Raw genomic sequence first — 13,579 nt, 5'->3', positions numbered from 1 at the left:
AAGAACGCGCCTATGGCTTCATAGATGGATTTCACCATGAGCTCTATTTTCCTGTCAGTGGCATCCTTGAGCGATGAACCATCTGCCACTGATACTACGGATCTAGCCGCCAGTCTAGAGACTGGAGGATCCACCTTGGGACATTGAGCCCAACCCTTAACTACGTCAGAGGGGAAGGGGTAACGTGTGTCATTAAGGCGTTTAGTAAAGCGCTTGTCCGGAAAAGCCCTGTGCTTCTGGACAGCATCTCTGAAGTTAGAGTGATCGAAGAAAGCACTCCGAGTATGTTTGGGAAACCTAAACTGGTGCTTCTCCTGCTGTGAGGCCGACTCCTCTATAGGTGGAGTTGGGGGAGAAAGATCTAGCACCTGGTTGATGGACGCTATAAGGTCATTTACTATGGCGTCCCCTTCAGGTGTATCAAGATTGAGAGCAACGTCAGGGTCAGAGTCCTGGGCTGCGACCTCCGCCTCATCCTCTAGAGAGTCCTCAAGCTGAGACCCCGAACAGTGTGATGAAGTCGGGGAAGATTCTAAGCGAGCCCGCTTAGCCGGTCTGGGACTGCGGTCCGTGCCGGAGTCCTCCACGTAATAACTAGAGGCCACCCCAGGAGCACGCTTCGTCGCAGACCGAGAGGGGCCTGGGGGCAATCCCGCAGTGCCCGGGGCCTGTGTAAGGGCCGGTCTGGACTGCAAGGCTTCTAGTATCTTAGCAGACCATTTGTTCATAGACTGAGCCATGGATTGTGACAGTGACTCAGAGCGTTTCTCAGCTAAAACTGCAAACTCTGTCCCTGCCACCTGGACGGGGAAAGCCGGCGATTCTACCTGGGCCGAGGGTACCACCAGTGCCCCAGGCTCCGGCTGAGCGAGTGCCACCGGGCCCGAGCATTGCTCACAGTGAGGGTAGGTGGAACCTGCAGGTAGCATAGCCGCACAAGAGGTACAGGTTGCAAAATAACCCTGTGTCTTGGCACACTTGCTCCTTGTGAACGACATGCTGTTGTCTCCCAGGAGAGTGATCCCTGAGGGATATATAGCCACAAGCTAACAGTACAGCCGAACCGAGAAAAAGTATACAAATATATTATATATATATATATATATATATATATATATATATATATATATATATATATATATATATATATACATACAGTTCGGCACTCTAGGGGGACCAGCACCGACCGCTCAAGCGGTGTGTGGCCCCCAGATTCCCTGCCTCTGGCCTTCCAGGGCTGCAGCCAGAAGTCCTCCACCGGCAGAATGTGCTTAAAACATGGCTGTCGGCGTTCACAGGGGAGGAGGGAGCCGTGGGCGTAACTAAAAAAGTGCGGGAATCTGGTGCCTCAGAGTGATTAGTGAGGGGGGAGGAGGACACCTAAGTGTGCTCCAGCCCTCACTGTCGGCGTCAGACCGACCGTCCCGCCCTTACCCCTGACTGGCAGGCCCGGGGGCGGGAGTTTAAGGCACTAGGCCGCAAAAGCCAGGGACTAAAGTTAAAACCGCGGCCGGCAAGCAGGCGCGGTCGGCGCGGTAGTCCCGGTCTCATACCAACACCGCAGTCGCTGCAGCGTCTGAGGCCAAAGTGCTCCATGCACCGTCCCCAAGGGGACACAGAGTACCTGTAGACGCAGGGCCCTGTCCCTGAGGATACAAAGTCTCCTGTCCGTCAGATTCCCCCAGGGGCTGCGGAGGGAGCCCGGTCCCAGTGCCTGGATGACCGGATAGGATCCCACTTCTCCCAGAGCCCCTAAGGGATGGGGAAGGAAAACGGCATGTGGCTCCAGCCTGTGTACCCGCAATGGGTACCTCAACCTTAACAACACCGCCGACTCAGTGGGGTGAGAAGGGAGCATGCCGGGGGCCCTGTTATGGGCCCTCTTTTCTTCCATCCGATATAATCAGCAGCTGCTGCTGACTAAAATGGGAGCATGAGTGAATGTGTGCCTCCTTCAACACAAAGCATAAAACTGAGGAGCCCGTGATCCACGGGAGGGTGTATAGGCAGAGGGGAGGGGGTTACACTTTTTAAAGTGTAATACTTTGTGTGGCCTCCGGAGGCAGTAGCTATACACCCAATTGTCTGGGTCTCCCAATGGAGCGACAAAGAAAAAACACGCGCTCGCGCAACACGGGCAGGCGGAGGGCTGATGGTCTGAGGTAGGCCGAAGCAGGGAACTAGATTAGTGGGTGGCCCGCCGGGAGCGCAGCGCTGAGCGCAGAGAAGTCCTACCTGTGTTCTGCCGGCGTCTTTGAGATCCTCGGTCCCATCCTGCCTGCTGGAGAGTTGCCGAGCTGCTGAGTGCTCCTGCGCTGTGTAACTACGATCCCCTGTGAACGCTGGGGAGGCCTGGTTTTGCTGAGCGCTCCTGCACTGCAGCTGTGATCCTCTCCCTGGGTCCTGTATGGTAGGGGACGCTGGGAGGAATGGGGGCGTGCCGCCGCACGGAGCTGGCTGTCTCCGGGCAGAAGTCGAGGGGGGCGTGGCCGGAAAAACGCGCCCACGCAAACAGGAGGGCGGAGCGCACCGGCCTGAGGTAGGCCCGAAGCCGGGAGCTAAATTAGTGAGCGGCCGCCGGGAGCGCAGCGCTGCGCGTGGAGAAGATCCTACCTGCGTCCTGGCGACGTCGCTCTGATTCACGGCCCCATCCTCTGATGCTGCGGCTGCCGGTGAGTCCAGTTTGCCCCTGGGAGACATCGGGGGGGAAAGCGCTGGGGAGCTTGGGGAACGATGCAGAGCGCTCCTGGACTGCATGAAGAGATCCACTACCTAGGCCCAGGGTAGGAGTAAGAACGCTGGGGGAGGCCTGGTGCTGTGAGTGCTCCTGCGCTGCAGCCTGTGATCCTGACATCGGGTCCTGGAGCAGAGATCCCTCGTCGCCTCCACCAGAAGCACCCCTTGGGACGGTACCATAGGGGCCGACGGGGAGTGTGCCCTTACAAAAATTATAAATATCGGTCCCCAATCAGCCCCTGGGGTGGTACCATGGGGCCGGAGGGGGATAGGGCCTGGCGTCTCGAGCCTCAGACAACCCTGGGGACGGTACCCGGAGGGGAGGAGAAGGCGAGGGTTCTCTCTGATGCGGGGACTCTAACCCTGCAGAAGAGACAAAAAAACCTAGAAGAGATGAGCAGGCTGAGTGGCGCTGCATAGCACGAAAAAACGGAAAAAAGCAATAGCCTAGGCTGAGGTTGGCTCACAGAGATATGGGCCCACTTCAGCCTCCTACGACACTAAGCAAAAAACTGGCATGGATCCGCCTCCGGCTCAGGGTGTATACTGCCAGGGAGGAGCTAACTCTTTTTATGTCTACTTAGTGTCAGCCTCCTAGTCACAGCAGCATACACCCATGGTCCTGTGTCCCCCAATGAAAGCGATAGAGAAAAGAGGATTCCAAAAAAATGTTGAAAATGTCACAACTGGAAATGACCAAAATGACGGCTGCAGCAGCCCCACGAATGTAACCGCAAACACCAGGAGAAGAATGGGTACGATTGCTGCAGTCAGAGAAACATCCAGGAGTAAGGCCCCGTCACACACAACGACGTACTACGATACATCGCCGGGGTCACGGATTCCGTGACGCACATCCGGCCTCGTTAGCGACGTTGTTGCGTGTCACAGCAAGTAACGACCGTTAACGATGGAAAATACCTTATTGTCCATCGTTGACACGTCGTTACTTTTTTAAAAAAAATCGTTGATTGCTGAGCACGCAGGTTGTTCGTGCTTCCCGAGGCAGCACAAATCGCTAAGTGTGACACCCCGGGAGCGACGAACTGTAGCTTACCTGCGGCCGCAGGCAATGAGGAAGGAAGGAGGTGGGCGGGATGTTTGTCCCGCTGATTTCCACCCCTCCGCTTCTATTGGGCGGCCGCTTAGTGACACCGCACAAACCGCCCCCTTAGTAAGGAGGCGGTTCACCAGCAACAGCGACGTCACTAGGCAGGTAAGTCCGTGTGACGGCTCCAAACGATTTTGTGCGCCACGGGCAGCGATTTGCCCGTGAAGCACAAACGACGGGGGCGGGGACGATCGCTAGCGATATATCGCAGCGTGTAACGTTGGCCTTAAGTCAATAGTGATTTATTGCTGCGTGTTTCAGAGAACCCTCTCCTTCCTCAGGAAGATAACATATGATATGTGATTTTTCCTGAGGAAGGAGAGGGTTCTCGAAACGCGCAGAAATAAATCACAATTGGCCTACTCCTGGATGTTTCTCTGACTGCGGCAGCGCGGCAATCATCCCTTGTAGACTGTGGGCCCTCGCGGGCAGGGACCTCTATCCTCCTGTACCAGTCTGTGCCTTGTATTGTTCATGATTATTGTACTTGTCCCTATTATGTACACCCCTTTCACATGTAAAGCTCCATGGAATTGATGGCGCTATAATAATAAATATTATATTATTATTATTATTATTATTATTATTATTATTAATCATACCCATTCTTCTACTCCTGGTGTTTGCGGTTATCCTGACCGTGCAGGAACAATGCAGAAGATGGAAAGGACCATGTTCTCAGATATAAGAAAAGAAGAACTACCCATGGGGAGAAAAAAAGAGAAAGCAGAGAAAGTCCAAACACTCTGTCCTGATGGAGAATAAGGAAACAAAGAACCTGCAGAATATCGCAGCTAATACTTATGGATGCTTAGAGACAAGCTTAGCTGAAATAGCTGCAGTACACACCTATAGATCAATGTATGTATCGTGTCCATTCCTGTCTGCAGACGCCAGTTACCCCCAGCACTCAGAGTCCTTAAGGCTATGTGTCCACGCTGCGGAAAATGCGCAGATTTTGCCGCGGATTTCTCGCGGAAAAGCCGCGGATTTCCCGAAAATCTGCAGCTCAGGCACTTCCCAGCCATTTCTATGGCATTTTGGAAATGCTGTGCCCATGCTGCGGATTTTTCCGCAGCGGATTTCGTGCGGATTTTGATCCGGAAAAATCTGCAACATGTCAATTATTGTTGCGGATTTTTTGGCTTTAAAATTGGGGGAAAAAAAAAAATCCGCACCAAAATCCACGGCAATTCCGCGGCAAATCCGCACCTTTGAAAAGGTGCGGATTTTGCGGGAAAGCCGCGGATTTTGATGCAGAAAAATCCGCAGCTACATTCTCTCGTGGACACATAGCCTAAGGCCCAGTCACACACAACGACTTACCAGCGATCCCAAAAACGATGCGACCTGATAGGGATCGCTGGTAAGTTGCTGGTGAGATGTCACACAGTCAGATCTTACCAGCGATGCAGGAACGATTCAGGCCGCAGTAGCGACCTGTATAACGATCTCAGCAGTCATTGGGGGACTGTCACACAGTGTCAAACACAGCGATGTGCCCTGCCCAGCAGGACATCGCCTTTGAAGAAAATGGCCTGGACCATTCTGCAAGGACCAGAGATCTCACAGCAGGGGCCTGATCGCTGGTAGGTGACACACATAACAAGATCGCTAAAGGGATCGCTACTGCGTCACGGAAACCATGACTCAGCTGCGATCTCGCTAGCGATCTCGTTATGTGACGGTACCTTTACTATTATACTGTGCTGAATGCCAGGGCAATAAACCAATCTAACAAAGTCCTAAACTGTAATGAGTAGCGTTGTACCAGTATTTTCGTCTGTAGACACCAGTGTGGTTCTGGGGGCGCCATGAAGTCCTTCCCTTCCTGCAGGTGTCGCTGTATGAAGTTCTGGTAGCTCTGCGGGTTGTTCTCGGCCATGTCATCCAGCATGCTCCAGAACTGGTTGACCTGAGATAGCAGCTGGTCTGGGGTCACACCGGTAGTTGTGTCCATCTTGATTGTAATCTGTGTTCTCCAAAAAAGATGGAAAGAGAATGCGTTAAATGAAGAAACAGAAAAAAAGAAAAGTCATCTTTACACAAGTCCTGACCAACGTAACAAGAAAGCAAAAGTGTGGACTTTCCTGTCTATTCTGTTAGAGGAGGAAGGCATTGCAGTCCCATTCACACTCCTCAACACTGAAATTGCAACATCTGTGCTGGAATTATGGAAATCACATGATGGTTAGACATGATAATGAGATGTAAATGGTGAAAACATGGAAACAAAACTTTAAAACCCTCTTGATTCATTCAGTGGAGTACAAGTGTCTCTCGCATTTACATCCTCGGCTGCCATCACCAATGGTTGTCAGAAGAAGGTTCTGCCGCCGTTCATACTCCATACAGGCACTCCCGGGGTTACAAAGTAGGTAGGTTCTATAGGTTGATCCGTAACCCAAATGTGTATGCAAAGTGGAACAGGATCAGAAATCGGGGTAATAATAATAAAAAAAAAAAAAAAAAAAAAAAAAAAAAATCGCACCTCACTGCCTGGACAGCTCACTATCCAATCTTCTTATTTCCAACATTGCACTACACCTCTCCGGCCTCTACACTATGGCCCAGGGCTTCCAACCACATCCAGGCCTCGGAAGTTACTGCAAGAAGATATGGCGCACAGGGACCTCTGGGGCCTGGAAGCAGCTATAAGTCTTGAAGGCGCGGTGTGATATGGCATAAGAAAGAAAAAACAAAAAAACATGAAACAAAATGGCAAGCAGCAGGGCGGCTAAGTATTTTTTTTAACCAATACGCACCTGTGCAGCCACTCCATTGCTTTTAGTCCAGCACGCCGCATCTGTGGCTTTTTTGCTATTGCCCAAGGTTTCACTTTTGCTCATTTTCATATCATTAACATGTCCATCCATCCTGTCATTAACCATAATTCCACAGCTTTTCTTTCCTGGTGGAGCAATGTTGAGGCGCTCATGTGATACCTTGCGCTGCTGATCCTTAAAATACCAGGAGGTGGTTATGAGCCTCCTGTAAGGCTATGCGTGCACAGTGCGTGTTTTGCGGCGTTTTTGCACGTTTTTCGGGTGCGTTTTTGGCCTCAAAACTGCACGCACTTCCTTCCCCAGCAAAGCCTAGGAGATTTGATTTTTGCTGTCCGCACAGTGCAGTTTTGTTTGGCTGCGTTTTTGAACTATAAAAAAAAAAACCACACTGGTCAATTCTTTTCTGCGTTTTCCTGCGTTTTTCCACCCATGCAATGTATTGGAAAAACGCGTCAAAACACAACCAAAAATGCACAAAAACGCTGTAAAGACGCATGTGTTTTTACCGCTGCGTTTTTGCCGCGGGTGCGTTTTTTGCGGCCAAAAACGCTGCATCTTTGTAGTCACAAAAAAAAATGGCAAAGAAGGGAATTTTGTTTACTTACCGTAAATTCCTTTTCTTCTAGCTCTAATTGGGAGACCCAGACAATTGGGTGTATAGGCTATGCCTCCGGAGGCTGCACAAAGTATTACACTCAAAAGTGTTAAGCCCCTCCCCTTCTGCCTATACACCCCCCGTGCTCTCACGGGATCCTCAGTTTTGGTGCAAAAGCAAGAAGGAGGAAAAAATTATAAACTGGTTTAAAGTAGATTCAATCCGAAGGAGTATCGGAGAACTGAAACCATTCAACATGAACAACATGTGTACACAAAAAAACAGGGGCGGGTGCTGGGTCTCCCAATTAGAGCTAGAAGAAAAGGAATTTACGGTAAGTAAACAAAATTCCCTTCTTCTTTGTCGCTCCATTGGGAGACCCAGACAATTGGGATGTCCAAAAGCAGTCCCTGGGTGGGTAAAGAATACCTCATAATAGAGCCGTAAAACGGCCCCTTCCTACAGGTGGGCAACCGCCGCCTGAAGAACACGTCTGCCTATGCTGGCATCCGCCGAAGCATAGGTATGCACCTGATAGTGTTTCGTGAAAGTGTGCAGGCTCGACCAGGTAGCCGCCTGACACACCTGCTGAGCCGTAGCCTGGTGCCTCAAAGCCCAGGACGCGTCCACGGCTCTGGTAGAATGGGCCTTCAGCCCTGAGAGAACCGGAAGCCCAGCCGAACGGTAGGCTTCGAAAATTGGCTCCTTGATCCACCGAGTCAAGGTTGATTTGGAAGCCTGTGACCCTTTACGCTGGCCAGCGACAAGGACAAAGAGTGCATCCGAGCGGCGCAGGGGCGCCGTACGAGAAATGTAGAGTCTGAGTGCTCTCACCAGATCTAACAAGTGCAAATCCTTTTCACATTGGTGAACTGGATGAGGACAAAAAGAAGGTAAGGAGATATCCTGATTGAGATGAAAGGGGGATACCACCTTAGGGAGAAATTCCGGAACCGGACGCAGAACCACCTTGTCCTGGTGAAAACCATGAAAGGGGCCTTGCATGACAGCGCTGCTAGCTCAGACACTCTCCGAAGTGAAGTGACTGGTACTAGAAAAACCACTTTCTGCGAAAGGCGTGAGAGAGAAATATCTCTCATTAGCTGGAATGGTGGTTTCTGAAGAACCATCAGCACCCTGTTCAGATCCGAAGGTTGTAACGGCCGCTTGTAAAAAGGAACGATGTGACAAACCCCCTGCAGGAACATGCGTACCTGTGGAAGTCTGGCTAGGCGCTTCTGGAAAAAACACAGAGAGCGCTGAGACTTGTCCCTTAAGGGAGCCGAGCGACGAACCCTTTTCCAGTCCAAATTGAACGAAGGACAGGGAGGGGGGCAAGGCAAATGGCCAGGGAGAAAAAAAAAACCCCTGCGCAGAGCACCACGACAGGAATATTTTCCGCGTCCTGTGGTAGAGCTTGGCGGACGTTTGTTTACTAGCCTGTCTCATAGTGGCAATGGCTTCTTGAGATAATCCCGAAGATGCTAGAATCCAGGACTCAATGGCCACACCGCCAGGTTGATGGCCCCAGAATTCAGATGGAAAAAACGGCCCTTGAGACAGCAATTCTGGTCGGTCTGGCAGTGCCCCCGGTTGGCCGACCGTGAGATGCCACAGATCCGGGACCACGACCTCCTCGGCCAGTCTGGAGCGACGAGGATGACGCGGCGGCGGCCGCGGCAGTCTGCCGTGATCTTGCGTAACACACTGAGCAACAGTGCCAACGGTGGGAGCACGTAAGTAAGCTGAAACTGCGACCAGTGTTGAACTAAGGCGTCTGTCGCCATAGCTCTGGGATCTTAAGACTGTGCCATGAACGTCGGTACCTTGTTGTGGTGCCGGAACGCAATTAGGTCGACGTCCGGCATGCCCTAGCGGCAACATATCTCGTGAAACCCGTCCTGGTGAAGGGACCCTTGCTCTGCGTCCATGCCCTGGCGACTGAGAAAGTCTGCTCCCAAGTGTTCCACGCCTGGGATGTGAACTGTGGATATGGTGGAGGCTGTGGATTCCATCCACAGCAGAAGCCGCCGGACTGTAAGCCACCGCTGTGGAGTTGTCCGACTGAATTCGGATCTTCTTGCCTTCCAGCCACTGCTGGAACGCTTTTAGGGCGAGATACACTGCTCTGATCTCCAGAACATTGATCAGAAGCGAGGACTCAATGGTGAGTCCACGTACCTTGAGCCCTGTGGTGGAGAAAAAACTGCTCCCCACTGAAACCGACTCACGTCCGTCGTGACCACTGCCCAGGATGGGAGAAGGAAGGAATTTCCCCTCGACAATGAAGTGGTATGCCTGAGAGAGGTAGACGTTCCTGTTGAGGAACGTCGGTTTCCTGTCTCCTTGCGTAGGAGTCCCTTTGGAGAGGACGCTGGTGAACACTGCGTGAAAGGGACTGCCCCCATTGCTGCCACCATCTTCCCGAGGAAGTGCGTGGGGCGCCTCAAGGGGAGTGACTGACCTAGAGATTGCACCCCCGTCTGTAGTGAACGGTGTTTGTTCAGCGGAAGCTTCACTATCGCTGAGAGGGTATGACAACTCCATGTCAAGATATGTCAGCGATTGGGCCGGTGTCAGATTTGACTTTGGAAAATTGATGATCCACCCGAAAGTCTGGAGAGTATCCAGAGTAGCGGTGAGGCTGTGCTGGCATGCCTCTTGAGAGGGAGCCTTGACCAGCAGATCGTCTAAGTAAGGGATCACCGAGTGACCCTGAGAGTGTTTGTGGAGCAGTTTTAGGTCCAGGACAGGACGGAAAGATCCGTCCTTCTTGGGGACCACAAACAGGTTGGAGTAAAAACCGTGACCCTGTTGCTGAAGAGGAACCGGGATCACCACTCCTTCTGTCTTCAGAGTGCCCAGCGCCTGCAGAAGAGCATCGGCTCGCTCGGGAGGCGGGGATGTTCTGAAAAATCAAGTCGAAGGACGAGAGTTGACTCTATCCTGTGACCGTGAGACAGAATGTCCACACCCAACGGTCCTTAACCTGTGGCAGCGAAAAGTCTGAAAAAGCGGGAGAGCCTGCCTCCGACCGAGGATGCGGTGTGAGGGCCGTAGGTCATGAGGAAGCCGCCTTGGTGGCGGCACCTCCTGCGGTTTTTTTAAAAGCGTGCCTTAGACCGCCATGGATCGGAGTTCCTCTGACCCTTCTGAGGACGACTGGGCGAGGAGAATTGGGACCTGCCCGCGCCCGGAAAGGACCGAAACCTCGACTGTCCGATTCTCTGTTGGGGTAATCTTGGTTTGGTCTGGGGTAAGGATGTTTCCTTTCCCAGGATTGGTTGATGATTTCATCCAGCCTCTCACCAAACAAACGGTCGCCAGAAAATGGCAAACCGGTTAAGCACTTTTTTGGAAGCTGAATCTGCCTTCCATTCCCGAAGCCACAAGGCCCTGCGTATTGCCACCGAATTGTCGGCTGCAACCGCTGTACGGCTCGCAGAGTCCAGGACAGCATTAACAGCGTAGGACGCAATGCCGAAGTTTGAGAGGTTACAGACGCCACTTGCGGCGCAGACGTACGTGTAAGTGCGTCAATTGCGCCTGACCCGCTGCAATAGCTTGGAGCGCCCATACGGCTGCGAATGCTGGAGCAAAAAACGCGCCGATGGCTTCATAGATGGATTTCCACCAGAGCTCCATCTGTCTGTCCGTGGCATCCCTGAGCGAATCCCCATCTTTAACTGTCACTATGGATCTAGCCGCCAGTCTAGAGATTGGAGAATCCACCTTGGGACACTGAGTCCAGCCCTGACCACGTCAGGGGGGAAGGGATAACGTGTATCCTTAAAGCGCTTGGAAGAAACGCTTATCCGGACAAACTCGGTGTGTCTGGACTGCCTCTGAGACGTCAGAGTGATCCAGAAACCTACTCGCTGTGCTCTTGGGGGACCTTGAAAGGGTGACCCTTCTGCTGGATGAGCTGAGAGAGAAACATCCAGCATCATTTTTATGGACGCAATAAGAGCATTCACTATGGCGTCCGTCTCAGGGATATCAAGGTAGAGAACGGCATCAGGATCAGAATCCTGATCAGCTACCTCCTCTTCTGATACAGAGAGTCATTTCTCTGAGACCCTGAACAATGTGATGAGGTCGAGGGGGTTGTCTAAGCGAGCTCGCCTAGGCGGTCTGGGACTGCGGTCCGTGTCAGAGACTTCACCCTGGGATCTATGAGACACCCCGGGGGAACATTGTTGTTCCAACTGAGGGGAATAGAGGGCAGTGTTGTACAGTGCCCATGGTCTGAGATACCAGTCTGGACTGCAAGCTTCTAGTATTTTAGCCATAGTCTCAGAAAGTCTGTCAGTAAAAACTGCAAACTCAGTCCCTGTCACCTGGATCTGTTTGGTTGTTGTCCCTGGGACCCCTTGAGCAGAGGCTGAACAAATGCCATAGGGGTCCACCATGAGGGTCAATGGAACCTGCCGGATTGCACATGCGGCGCTGGCAGCGTAGTAAGCCTGTGTTTTGTTGCTCCTTGAGCCACACCACAGGGTATATGACCAGAAAATTGACTGTGCACCATACAGTGTAAAGTATAGCAAAGATGTAAACTCTAAACACACTACTACACCAGTGTAATCAGCACCTCAGGTGCTGCTCACCGCCCGCTTAAAGCGGTTGTGTGGCCCCCTGAACTCGTGCCTGGGTCCCCCAGCGTTTGTCTCCCCTCTGCAGCGTCCTAGGAGCTGACAGTAATGGCTGCCGGCGTCCTGAGGAGATGAGGGAGTCGTGGGCGTGACCGAGAAAGTGCGGGAGTTGGAGTCACACGGTACACAGTGAGGGGGGTGGAGTATGCAAAGCATGCTCCAGCCCTCAGTGCTGCTCGTCCTGTGCAGCGTCCCGCCCTTCCCCTGACTGGCAGGGCTGAGGGCGGGAAGAACGGAGACTAGGCCCAAAAAGCCGGGGACTCTAGTTATAAGCGCGGCCGCCGTAAAAGCGCGGCCAGCGCAGAGTCCCCGGCGCACTACAAGTCCCAGCCGCGCCTAAGTAAAAACAATGGCGGCGGCGGTCAGCGCGGCCGTCCCCATACACAAATACACTCAGCACCGCTGCAGTGTATAATGGCACCAAAGGCGGTCAGCGCCGCAGTCCCCGGTGCACTAGCACACCCAGCAATGCTGGAGTGCTGCTGTGCGCGGTCCCCACGGGGACACAGAGTACCTCAAAGATGCAGGGCCCTGTCCCTGATCGATACCCGGCTCCTATCCAGCAGGCTCCTCAGGAGTTGTGGATAAGTACGGTCTCAGTGCCTGGAGACCGATCCTGGATCCCACTTCACCCAGAGCCCTAAGGGGGATGGGGAAGGAAAGCAGCATGTGGGCTCCAGCCTCCGTACCCGCAATGGATACCTCAACCTTAACAAACACCGCCGACAAAAGTGGGGTGAGAAGGGAGCATGCTGGGGGCCCTATATGGGCCCTCTTTTCTTCCATCCGACATAGTCAGCAGCTGCTGCTGACTAATCTGTGGAGCTATGTGTGCAGGTCTGCCTCCTTCGCACAAAGCAAAAAAACTGAGGATCCCGTGAGAGCACGGGGGGTGTATAGGCAGAAGGGGAGGGGCTTAACACTTTTGAGTGTAATACTTTGTGCAGCCTCCGGAGGCATAGCCTATACACCCAATTGTCTGGGTCTCCCAATAGAGCGACAAAGAAATACACACATAGCCTGATCCGCTGTAAGCACTGAAGAGGCTGCAGCATTCACACCAGTGCCCCCTGCAGCTTCAAACGGCTGATCTGGGGGTGCTGAGAGACCACCAATGATCTAATATTGAGGTCTCAACCCATGGAGGCAGTTAGCAGATTTATGAAAACTCCACAAAACCAAGAACTGTGGAGATTTACAGCTGCAAAATGTATATCTTTTTGGACTGAAACAGAATTCCAAGAATTTCTAACTTTTTTTTTTATGCAAATAAATTTAACCATGTGTCCAGTGGGCGGTGCCAAGCCAGGTAAGTGAGCAGGCCGGCCGGACTAATCTCTCCCCCATGTGACGGGTATCGCACAGCACTATGCATCCAGCAGAGAAATCTCATCAATCAGCTCCTAGGAGAGAAGGCGATGAGAGGGGTTTAGTGATGGAGTCAGAACTTTCTTGGCTTTGAACACTTGTGAGATAATTTGCATAAAGAATAAAAGTTATTTTTCTCAGCAACAATAAATCAAATTGAAAAACAAAACAATTTTCACAGGTGTTTAACCCCATCCTGACATATGATGTACTGGAATGTCATCAGTCAGGTCCCTGATCAGAGGCGGAGCCTGCATTATTGCCAGGAGATAATGGCTGTGCTTTCCAGAAGGTTTCCCAGAAAAATACTTGAGTCCCCCATTCACAT

At 52.2% G+C, this 13,579-nt stretch overlaps 1 protein-coding gene across 5 annotated transcripts in view; it reads right to left on the bottom strand.

The window, feature by feature from the left end:
- Positions 1-13,579, bottom strand: part of PIH1D2 (PIH1 domain containing 2) — a 178,280-nt gene that overhangs the window by 161,169 nt on the left and 3,532 nt on the right. For 3 of the 5 annotated variants that reach the window (XM_075328438.1, XM_075328437.1, XM_075328440.1), the window contains exon 2: positions 5,619-5,826. In XM_075328438.1, coding sequence (XP_075184553.1) covers positions 5,619-5,807 — 189 coding nt within the window. In that variant the 5' untranslated portion in view covers positions 5,808-5,826. The remainder of the gene's footprint in view (positions 1-5,618; positions 5,827-13,579) is intronic. The other 2 variants (XM_075328439.1, XM_075328436.1) reach the window with 1 other exon arrangement.

This window comes from Anomaloglossus baeobatrachus, chromosome 11 (assembly GCF_048569485.1).
Source record: "Anomaloglossus baeobatrachus isolate aAnoBae1 chromosome 11, aAnoBae1.hap1, whole genome shotgun sequence".
In the NCBI taxonomy this organism is placed as follows: domain Eukaryota; kingdom Metazoa; phylum Chordata; class Amphibia; order Anura; family Aromobatidae; genus Anomaloglossus; species Anomaloglossus baeobatrachus.
Note: the sequence above shows the minus strand (reverse complement) of the source record. Positions and strands in the feature narration are given on the sequence as shown.